Below are 12,394 nucleotides of genomic sequence, written 5' to 3' on the forward strand. Positions count from 1 at the left end.
TTTTTAAAAATGTGCCCTCTGGATAAATGGATTAGAAAAAGGCATCCCTGTGGGCAGAGGGAGTCCCACAGGTTTGTGGAGGACTGGCTGGTTTTTAACCCCAGTGGTACACTTGGCTAGACACAAAACCGCACATCTGGATGGACATCTGCAAATCTGCAAAACACTCACTTGACCTTTCTTCACCACAGCTTTATGAGGAGGGCAGGGCAGATGTCCTTATTTTACAAAAGAGGAAGTGGCACAGAACAGTAAGACTGATGCACAAAGGCGTCATAGCTAATAAGCGATGGAGCCAGAACAGACTCCGAGGCCAGTAGCTCTTCACATGGTTCTGATTCTGTTTTGGGAGGGGAAACAGGAAGAAGCTTCTTTCTATGTTTGTTACTGTGTATGTTGTTATGGGTTATCTCCATGCTTTGTGGAACTAGGCAGGGAACAAATACATGGTCCAATGTTCTTAATATTGGGGCTTTAGTAAAGGTCCTAGGTTCTAAGCCCATTTGAAAAATATGCTTTAAGCATACACTTAAAAATGAATATTCAACTTTTACATGTTTACTTATGCAAAAAGATCAGTAGAATAGACATGTGTAGATATCAATAAAACATTCTAGCCTTCCCATAGCTTAACATTATTAACTTATGGACATAAATCTTTCCGTGTCTTGAAAAAAATGAAAGAGAAAGACACACACCTAAGGTATATGTCCAGCTTACCTAGAAGTGTCTGCTTATCTTGGGAGGAGTCAGACTCTGCAGAACACCTGCAAGTTCGGAGAACAATCACTCCTCCAAGCACACCATCTTCACTGGCCAGGAAAGGTGAACCTAGGCAGGAAAGGCAAATGGTCATTTTTCAGTGAATTTTCCTTTTTTAATTTTCAATTTTCATTTGATTATAAGAACAAAAATGTGGTATGAATAAGATCTTGAAAGATGCCCATTTTCTGACAACCACCATAGGCCTGATGGCAAACACAGGCCTATGCCCAATGAGGGGCCATTTGGCAAAGACAATCCCAGATGCTGCCAAAAAGACTTGAGTGGGGGTGGAGTGTGCATTACAGTATTCAGAATGGAACTGGAAACACTACCAGATTAAAGGACCAAAACACAAATACAGGAAAAAATGCTCAGCAAGTCTCTTTGATCAGCTCTTAGGGATCACTTACCAGGCTCTCCCTGCTGTCAGGGGCATGCCACCAAAAGCTTTGATTTACTACCTTAAATTCAATTTTAAACAATAAGCCACAAACTTTATTACAAACATTTAAAAATGATCCTGATGGTTTACACAAATAAGGGTGAAACTGTATTTCTATTATAAGAGTCTGGTGGTTAGAAACAACCAGGCCTCTTTGGGATCTCACACACTGAACCATTGTGAGCATTTCAAGAACACTACATTTTAAAACCCCTCATTTTTCCTCCCCAAGGACATCTTCTTCAAACATCTGGCATAGCAAGTAAGCACGTGGAGAACAAATGCAAATTAACCCAAGCACTATCAAAGAAAGTAATAAAAATAAAAACCAACCAAATTGGATTTGGGGAAGCTTCTGGTTAAACTTAGTTGATTAAACACATATATTTATCTCCACTCCTTCCAAAGGCATGGCCCAATGAGGACAGAGAGAAAGGCAAACGAGAAAAAAACTGACCTTTTAGAAAATGAAAAGAAGATGGACATTAGTTGGCTCACCTAGTGGGACCGCAGGAGCTGAAATCTAAGCTTTCATGGTGGGACAGGGTTGAAATTGGGGAGGTCACCTATAAGAAATCACCCAGTTTTGTCATGAAACCCAAAAAGAATTGGAAATTGGAAGCCTCCAGTTTCTCTGAAGGCAGGGATATGGGGTGGGGCTGAAATGAAGATGGCTGGTTTAGAGTGTCCAAAAGGACCCTCTACACCAGGTGTCAGTAAGCTATGACTTATCTGGTCTACAACCTGTTTTGGTACTGTCTACAAGAGATGCGTGTTTATTTTACAATTTAAAGGGTTATTTAAAAAAAAGAAAAAGGAACGAGGGACACTTTGGTGGCTCAGTCTGATAAGACACCCTTATCAGTGTCTGCCTTCAGCTCAGGTCATGATCCCAGGGTCCTGGGATCAAGTCCCACATCAGGAAGCCTGCTTCTCCCTCTCCCACACCCCCTGCCTGTGTTCCCTCTCTCTCTCTCTGTGTCTCTGTCAAATAACTAAATAAAATCTTAAAAAAAAAAAAGGACGAGAAGGAGAAGAATATGTGATAGAGACCATGATATAGCCCAAAAAGTCTAAAATCTTTACTTTCTGGTCCTTTCAGAAATAGTTTGCCAACCCCTGATCTAAAGCCCCAGATTCCTGCACAGAGAGGAAGTTACTTCTTCCTAACCCAGGAGATGCCAGGATATTTACTCTTTAGAGAGGATGAACCAGAGGGACTTCAGTCTTGGGGGCATCAGACTCAGCATAGGGCAGGAGAGAGGCTCCACAGTGAATATAGGCTGTGGAAGTGGAAGTCTTAATGCTAAACAGTGAAATAACCAACTCCTTTACCCAGAGGCTCCCAGGATACAAGAAGTCAGGCTGATATCCTCCAAACAAAAGACTGGATAACTCCCTTCCAGCCACACCAGCTCAGGAATAAAGACCTATCTGAGAGACCCTAAAAAATTTGCCTTATGGTAAGAGCTTCCAGATGACAAGTATGACTCATTCAGAAGGTTTTCACAGTTCAGCTTTTTGGTATTTAACTGTTAAAAAGTATAGACTACCTAGGATCACTAGTGGTTTCAGTTAGGCCTCTAGAAAAGACAGACCAAAACTAAAAAGCAACACAGAGAAAACTTAGGCAAATGCATTGAGCAAAAGAAAAGAAAAAAAGAGAGAGAGAGAAATCAGAAGAACCGGCCAGAAGGTCCAATATCTGAATAATAGGAGTTTCAGAAAAAGAGCATAGAGGAAATGAAATTTCAAAGAAAGAATTCAAAAACATTTCCAAGAATTGAAAGGTAAGTGCTTGGACTAAAAAGGCTCATCAACCTCCCAGAACAACTCATGAAAAAAAAAAAAAAGTGCCATGGAGGTACATCACTGTGAAATATCAAAATATTGAAGAAAAAGAGAAAAGTCTAAAAACTCTCAAGTGGGGGAAAAAAAGTCACATGGAAAGCAAGGGTATCATAACAGCATCAAAATTCTCAATGTAACACTGGTAAGTAGAAGATTAGAAGGCACCTTCTTCAAAATGCTAAAGGAAAATTATTTCCAACCTAGAATTCTATACTAGGCCAAAATGTCAGTCAAGTGTGAAAACAGAATAAAGCTCTACAAAGTCTCAAAGAATTTACCTCCCAGGTACCTTCTCAGAAAGCTGTAGGATGAACGTGCCTTGGCAAAGTGAAGGAATAGGGCCCATAATGAGAAAAAAAAATGAGATCTGGAAACAGGGGATCCAAAACAAGAGAACAGAAAAAGAATCCAAGATGGCATGCAGCTATGCAGCAGGCTTAGAAAGTGGACAGTCCAAATTGAAACAGGAAGCCAGAGGAGGCTGGAAAGATATTTCCAAAGGGAAAATAAATCAGACTTACAGAATATATGTTGGGTTTGAAATTATTAAGAGGAAATGTTTCAGATTTTGAGGGAAGTTTGACAATCAAGAGTGACTGGTATAAAAAAAAAAAGAAAGAAAGAAACCTAAACAATAATGAGGCAAATATTAACTGCAGAAAAAAAATAATAATTTGTGTAAGAAAGGAAATAGAACCACAGTACACTATGTAGTGCAGATGTCAATAGCTGGAGCCAAAAATATAAACTCACAATACTGATGAACTAAAAAAAAAGGGAGGGGGACATAATACATTAAGAGGAGGAATGGTACATGTAGTATGTGTAGGTTTGGGGTTGGAAATATAGGGGAATTAAATCTTGCCCTTTCCTGGTATGAATATGAAGATATCTCAATTCGATATATAAACAATATCTAAAATTGAAAACTGAAGGAATAGTAGTACAAATGTGTTATGTTGAATTACAGATATAACTTCTAAATGAAATAGCTATGAGAGTTAAAAGTAGTAGCCTCAGGGGAGAGGAAGCTGGGGGAAAGGAGACTGGATTGGAACAGGGAATCATTCATTTTCGTTTTAAGTCTGGGGGTATTGTCTTTTTAAACCATTTACTTGTTTTGTCTTGCAAAGAAAAACAACACAAATTTAAACTGTGGAACTGGACTAAATTTTTTAATCCTCAGCCTCTTAAAGAAGGGGTAAGGAGACAGGAAATTCAGTCATTGAGAAACTACCCTGCATCAGGGCTTGGTTCCACGCTTTCATGTTCTACAGTTTGATTTTCAGAACCACTGAAGGGGGTCAGAGAAAATCTCCCCAAAATGTGTCATTTTGGCATGTGGACTATTTTGAGCTGAAGGCAATTGAGACCCTGTGGGCTCAAGAGAAACTTTTGCCTCACCCTTAACTACCTAGAAGAATCTAAATTGGGGGTCTTTCCTAGAATTAGAGTTATCACCAGGAATAAATTTTATCTGAGTAACCCATCTGTATGGCAAGGCAAATATCTAATTACCAAACATCTGTTCTTCTTATTGCCTATGAATTGCCCTCCTCCCCTTTGAAGCCCCAGGCCCCTATCCCATTCCTTAGCTCAGCATGACATAAATAACTCATTGTACCTTTTTGTCTTTGAACCTCTCATGTATAAGGAGTTCCTGTATGTATGAAATTAAATTTGACTTTCTCCTGTAAATCAGTCTCATGTCAATTTAATCTTTAAACCAGGTGGAAGAATCTTTGAAGGATAGAGGAAAATTTTCCTCCCCAACACTACTGTGCCATGAGGTGTTTTCACGTTACAGATGAAGAACCTAAGGTTCAGAGAGTTGAGCAGAGTATGTGGTTTTCCCTTATGATTCTCTGAGCCCATAGGCCTTGTTTGCTTTGCAGCAATGCCTGTCAGGGAATGGGAAACTTCGTATAAGCTCACATTCCAGCTGCTGTTAGAAACCTCCACCCCACCAGCACTCAAACTCTTGATACCTCTAGAACAGTTCCTTTCCCTACCAAATCCAGGAATTTCTCCTAGGTTCCTAACAGCTCATCCAAGCTCAAAACTCTCTATCTCTTCCCTCTTCAATGACTCAACACATGAAACCATGTTAAATCCCAACAGTTCTCCCTATGACTGTATTTGTGCTAGTTTCTGCCCCTTCATTTCCACTGACAAGACCCTCAATGTACTTTCATTATACTGAAAACAGTGTAGTAGGCTCCATGCTCCAGTCATCCGAATCTCTAAATTAATTAATTAATATGTACTATGTGCCAGGACTCTTCTAGGCACTGGGGATATAGCAATGAAAAAAAAGAAGTCCTTGCTCACATCTAGTTGAACAGGTTAGGGGACAAGTAAATTTACAAGTCAATAAAGAAATTCATCCAGTTATTGATAAGCACTGTGAAGAAAATGAATCCTGGTAAATGATAGAAGGTGTGACTTGAGCAGGGGCTACTTCACATCAAGGGTCAGAAAAAGCCCCTTTTGTTAAGGAGCTAACCATGTGAAGACCTGAGGGAAGAACATTCCAGGCAGATGAACAAGCAAATGCAGAGACGTTAAGGTGAGAAGGAACCTGGATGTTCAGGAAATACAAGGAGACTACAGTGGTAAGAGCTGAGTGAGGGAGAGGGAAGAGAGGGCAGAACATAAATTCAAAGAGAGGCAGGGCCTGGGCGCCTGGGTGGCTCAGTCATTAAGCGTCTGCCTTCGGCTCAGGTCATGATCCCAGGGTCCTGGGATCGAGTCCCACATCGGGCTCCCTGCTCGGCGGGAAGCCTGCTTCTCCCTCCCCCACTCCCCCTGCTTATGTTCCCTCTCTCGCTGTGTCTCTCTCTGTCAAATAAATAAATAAAATCTTTAAATAAAAAAAAAAAAAAAGAGAGGCAGGGCCAGGTCACATAGGGTTACAAAAGGCCTTGTGGGTACAGCAAGAAGGTTAGATTTTACTGCAAGTGTGATGAAAAGATGATTTAATCTTTAACCAGGACAACAACAGTTCTTGTTTGCACGTGCAAAAGGTTGCTCTGTAGTATGAAATGGATTGGCAGGGCAAGCATGGAAGCAACAAGTCACTAAAAAAGGTGCCGTGGCAGCCCAAATGACAGATAACAGTGGCTGAGGTGAGCCTGCTGGCAGTGGAGTCTGTCAGTAGAAGCTGGGTCTGGGATATACTCTGTAAGTAGAACCAAAAGGGCTGTTCACAGAATGAATATGGGGACATGTGAAACAGAGACATCAAAGTTTACTCTAATAAGAAGTATGCACCCCAGCTATTATTACATCATTAAACCATTCAAAAACTTCCAATGACTCCCAGGTGCCCACAGAACAATGTCCAAATGCCTTAGCCTGGCACAGTCCTCCTCTCTCTTCCCAATCTTATCTCCCTATTTATTTTTACACACCAAATGCTTTAGCTAAATTGGACTTCCTGTATCCCATTTCTCCAAGATTTCCCCCTGGGCCCATTTGTGAACTATTCTTCCTGAATCCTTTTCTCCCCATGAACTGAATCTATCCTCAGTGCCTTTTATACAGACACACCTCTCTGGGGTGAGGGTATCATCTCACCTTTAAAGCACCTTTAGTGACTAATGAAATGCTTCACTTATTCACCGCCTTCTCCTATCCCCAACCTCCTACACACACACACACACACACACACACACACTCCCACTTACACCACTGCAGTGTGGCATTGAAGATAGCAAGACAGGATGTTAATGCAGTGAAAGGAGATGGGGCCCCCAGGGCACCATCGAAGCTACAGCTGGACTTCCCCCTCTCAGTATGCATTCATTCAATAATTTAATGAAACAATGATTAGAGTATGTTTGAAGATTTCAAGTTTTTCATGGAAAGTACTCAGATTTCATATTATCACTGTGATGTTTAAAAAAAAAAATACTGACTCAGACAGAAGGCCTTGTTTTGAGTCTGAGGGTAGCAACTATGTATTCTTAAGAAAGACATTTTTTTTGTAATCCATGCTTCGGTTTCTTAAATTATAAATCATGGATATTAAAAGACATCTTTCTGGTTGTTATAAGGACTGAATTATACATATGAACTCTACCACCTCTGAAGAGCTATTTAAACATTTGGTGGTAGTAACAATGATGGTAGGAAGACACTTCAGCATTTTGCTGGTTCTCAAAAACTGTCAGGCTGAACAAGATCTATTACTGTACCTACTTGGTTAACCCTCCACAACAGCCAGAACCAGTGTTCAACTGACATTCAGTGGTGGTGATAGGATATCAATTTTCCAAGTTAAAATGTTGAACAGTCTCTGTATATAAGGAAACACTATTTCTTATTATTCCCAGTAAGAAAAGAAAAATTAACATGGAGTGACATTTTAGGCACTGTGTTAGGTGCTTTTCATACCCATACAGGGAATTGGGGGTAAAAATTAATAAAATAAGACAATCCAAAGTTCCATTAATATATGCGCAAGAAGTTGCATAAAATATCTAAAGAAGATTAATAAATAAATAATAAAAATTAAGCTTCATTCACCCTAATAAAAAGTCCCTAACAGATTGCTTAAATATCCAAGTCTAAAACTGTTATGGAATGAAATTATAATTACAGATGGTAAGAGAAATAGTTACTGTGATCAAATGTATCTAATCTGAATATTCATTTAAATTGTAAATCCATACTGTAAACAAATGAGATACCTACTTACTAAATTTGTTCCATGATTTTTAAGGATGAAGAATTTGAAGAAATTTGAAAGGAAAATCACTGTAAGTATTAAAGTAGAGAATTCAATGAGAATATTAATCCATATTCTTTTGATTGCTAGTACCAGAATCTTAATTAGCATGATCTTCAATAAAAAGGAGGATTTGCTGGCTCATAAAATCCAATGGTAGGGATGTGATGGGTTTCAGTAACAGTAGGAAACAGCTCTCTATGGATAGTAATTCCCATCAATAGTTCCAGAACTATATTCCTGACAACTTTCACCACCAGAGAGTTCCTCTTTTTCAGTTTTAACATTCTCAGGGAGCATCAATTGGATTTAAGAAAATTCAAAAACTTGACTATCCTGGCTCCAGTTAGGGATTAAGCCTAGAACAGTCAATTGTGACCAAGAGGCCAGTGGAGTGGAGTCATGGATGGACAGACAATACAGAGATCCAGGAAACACAAATGAAGAGAACACTGGGCTACAGAACCAGGAAGTCAGGATCTCATATTTGGTGTGGTCTACTTGAACTTAGACAAGCCACTTTACCGCTCTGAACCTTGCTTTCTTCTTTCATCTGAAAAATTGGGAGACTGGACTAACAATCTCTGATATCTCTACCAGTTCTAGTAGGCTGGAGTATTTTTAGAGATTCATGTCTACCCACAGTGGCAACCAGCCATTACCTGATGCCAGCAAGACAAAACATGAAAGCTCCTTTTGCAAAACCTGGTACAATGCTTCCTCTTTGACATGTGAGAACTTATCAAGAGAGTGATTCTGTAGCCAGAAGGCAGCTGCTAGGGGTCCACCTTCTCATTATATTTAACAAAGAACCTCTGTCTTTCAAATACATTTCTGCACATTGCTTTCTTTTTAAAGTCTATACACCAAATCACCCGAATGTCATTTTCTCTTGGAGGAATTACACATATTGAGAAAAAGAAATAGAGAGAGACAAAGATGGTTTGAAGGTCAGATGAACAAGAAAATGGAGGGCTGAGGAATAATGAATGTTCCCTACTGCAAACACATACCTCTAACTCCAAAAGAACAAGAGAGATTATTATAAATATTCTTTAAACACAGAAGTAGGATAATAGTTTATACTTCTTAGAAGACCAAGGACCTTTTTCCTAAAGATGCACTTGAGTTGGTTAATCTTTCCTGGATGTGAAGTATTAGCAGAATGACATGAAGACTATATAACATAATGAGAGGAGCCAATCACGATGTTCAGAAGCACTAGCTCCATTAACGAAGTGCCACTACATTTTGCGTTTGAAAAGAAGTCTACAAGATCGCCACCATCATCCTATTAGATGTATGTTAACTGCATTCTATCATTTCCTGCTCCCACAAAAATCCTAATGTAATGATTATTACTATATTCATCTGACAGATGAGAAACCAAATTAAAAAAGAAAGAAGCTGATGCACAGGGAGGTAAATGACAGGCTCTCAGAAAAACAAAGAGGAAGTGGGGATCAGGACACTAATCGATGACCCTGATCCTTTCACTACAAACCCTAAGGACTACCCCTGTTCCACCTCTACCACAACTCATGGATATCATCATCATACGAGGTTTTCTGATAATTTTTAAACATAGTTTTAAAGACTCTAATTTAACTCTTTTTAAAAAAGATTTTATTTGAGAGGGATGGAGAGAGAGCACAAGCGGGGGCGTGGGGCAGAGGGAGAAGCAGACTCCCCACTGAGCAGGGAGCCCTAGGATCATAACCTGAGCCGAAGGCAGACACTTAACCAACTGAGCCACCCAGGAACCCCTAACTCTTTAAAGAGAAGAGTTGAGTGTGGCCAATAGCCCTTTTGAAATCCCTTACTACCGTAATTTGAAAGATAGAAAAAGTTAACTTGTTTCAGAACAGAAAATTCCAAACTATAATCAGAACCTAAATATATCAGAGAGACAGTCTGTAGATAAATTTATTGATTCTGCCATAAATATTACAAGTAAGAAACCAAATTGAGTTCATTAAAGCTTCTGTTTCTTGGTTTAACCAATCACAGAATACAGCCACCTAATACTGCTCTAGAAATGACAAGAGATTTTTTTTTTTTTAAAGTTTGATACAGGGTCTCTGTTCTCAAGAGAACAATTCAGCTAAGGAGAAAAGACAGTACATTTCTAAAATCATACTGGCAGTTATAAAATAAATAAATCATGGAAATATAACGTGCAACATGGTGACTACAGTTAACAATATTGTATTGTATATTTGTAAGTTGCCAAGAGTAGGCCTTAAAAGAAGAAAAAAATCTAACTATATATGGTGACAGATATTAACTAGACTTATTGTAGTCATCATTTTGTAATATATATAATCAAATCAGTATGTTGTACACTCAAAACTAATATAATGTTATATGTCAACTATACTTCATAAAAAAATCTTAAAGCAGTTCAAGAAGGATCAGTAGGTATCTTCTTTTCCTGAACATTCCAGCCCAGCATTCTATCTGCTAGTGGAGGTATCCAGAATTCCACCAAATCACCCTTACACAGCAATGACAGGATGAGAAATGTGAATCCCTGACAGAAAGAAAGTGGGAATGGCCTACAGGCAACTGGAAGATTCACTGGAGGGGAAAACAAATGGTCCGGTTTTCCAGCCCTGGTCCTGGCACTTTCCATGTTAACTTTAACAAGAAGAGGATTCTCTACCCTCAGACTCTAACAGGTCACCCCAAGCTGCTGCTGGGGAATACAGAGAACACCTTTGCCCCACAGTTAGTTACCATCTAACTTCCATCTCCAGGAGTGTCACAAGGCAGAAGAGGCCAAAATGGTGACAGTGGCAGAAGACAGGGGTCCAGACTGGGCAAGCTGTCCCCAGTGGGGGTAGGGTGTGGTGGTATAAATTCATAATTGCTTATTAATACTAGAATAAAGCCATGAATTTGAGAAGTATAACATTCATTCAACAAATATTTCATATTTCATACAGATTCACTTTTATAAAAAATTTAAGAATCAACTCTGTGTCAAGCACTGTATAGGGCCCTGGATATGCAGTGATTAAGGTAAAATCTGTGTCCCCAACTGCTATGGTCTGAATGTTTGTACCCTTCAAAATTCATACATTGAAAAATGCCCAATGTGATGGTGTTAGAAGATGGGGCCTTTGGGAAATGATTAGTGTCCTTACAAAAGTGGCCCAAGAAAGCTCCCTTGCCCTTTCTGCCATATTAGGTTATAATGAGAAGTCTGCAATCCAGAAGAGGGCTCTCACCTGACCATGCTGGCACCCTGATCTTGGATTTCCAGCCTCCAGAACTGTGGGAAATAAGTTTCTGTTGTGTATAAGCTACCCAATCTGTGGTATTTTGTTCTAGCAACCCAAATGGACTAAGATACCAAGTCATCTATGCTATGATAGACAACAGACAGTACAAGAAAGGGAAATCAAGCAACATAAGGGAGATACAGTGCTAACATGGGTTGAGAGGGAGAGAGCATTTTAATTAGGATGGTCAGGGACAGCTTCCCTGATGGTGACATCTGAGGAGAAAAATCCAAGCAAGTGAGAGAACAGCAATTCAGATATTGGTGTCTTGATACATACTTATTTTGCATCTGGCAGGTCAAGCGGCAGAGTTTCTAGCAGATGTGTCTTAGCTGCTGCTGTTTGCCTCAGATGTAGTGCCTGGAGGTGGCACAGCTATCTTGTGGCCATGAAGAATAAAGCAGCCACCCACTAAAGATTACCCAACAGAGTCTGGGCTTCTGATGCACGGTGCAGCCACCGTGCCAGCTTTGGACTGCTTTCAGACTTCTTATGTGAGAAAAGAAAAGCCCTCATTTTGTTAAGCCCCTACAGCTGGGTTTCTGTCACATTAGTCGAACATAATCCCAAACCGAAAATTTCCTTTATCCATTTTTGTCAGGTCCTTGGGTTTTTTCTTTCCCCTTACTAATTTGCTAAACTCTTTACACGTTAAGGCAGTATTTGGTCATGTGTGTTGTAAATATTTTCCCTCAGTTTGTTATATATATTTTGATTTTTGTCTATGACTTTTTTTGTAATAGAGAAGTTTTTAATGCTTATGTGGTGAAATTTATCAACTGCTTTCCTTTACAGCTTCTGTCCTGGAAGTTTTTCTGTAATCCAAAATTATGAAAATAAGCAGTCCATTTTTTTCTATTTGTGCTTTTATAATTTCAGTTTTTACATTTAAAACTTCAGTCCATCCGGAATTAATTTAGGGATAAGGACTACAGTGAAGACCCTGCTTTATTTTTTATTGATTTATTACTGTTTTCCCTAAATGGTCAGCAAATTGCCCAACATAAATTTGTTGGAAAATTCATCTCTTACCCACTGATTTGAAATGCATTTTTATCACACATTACATACCCATATGTATTTGCATCTGAATCTAGATTATCCTGTTCCATTGATGAAACTATTCCCATACAGATACCAAATGGCTTTAATTATTATAGCTTTCTAGTATACCTGACTGGGCCAGTTTCCTCTCATTATTCATTATTTTCACAATATTCTTTGTTACTTTCATGTGAACTTTCCATATGATCTTAAGAATAAACTTGCTTATACTTTTACCTCTCATCCTCACTGGAATTTTCATGTGAACATAAT

The 12,394-nt window shown here is 39.1% G+C and overlaps 1 protein-coding gene across 1 annotated transcript in view; it reads right to left on the minus strand.

Annotated features, from left to right (window-relative positions):
* The window catches only part of TASP1 (taspase 1), a 259,816-nt gene that overhangs the window by 58,881 nt on the left and 188,541 nt on the right, over positions 1 to 12,394 (minus strand). The window contains exon 9 of the mRNA XM_081832292.1: positions 721 to 831. Within this exon, the coding sequence (XP_081688418.1) occupies positions 721 to 831 (111 nt within the window). The remainder of the gene's footprint in view (positions 1 to 720; positions 832 to 12,394) is intronic.

This window comes from Leptonychotes weddellii, chromosome 10, assembly GCF_054177405.1.
Source record: "Leptonychotes weddellii isolate Sample4059 chromosome 10, ASM5417740v2, whole genome shotgun sequence".
Taxonomy (NCBI): Eukaryota; Metazoa; Chordata; class Mammalia; order Carnivora; family Phocidae; genus Leptonychotes; species Leptonychotes weddellii.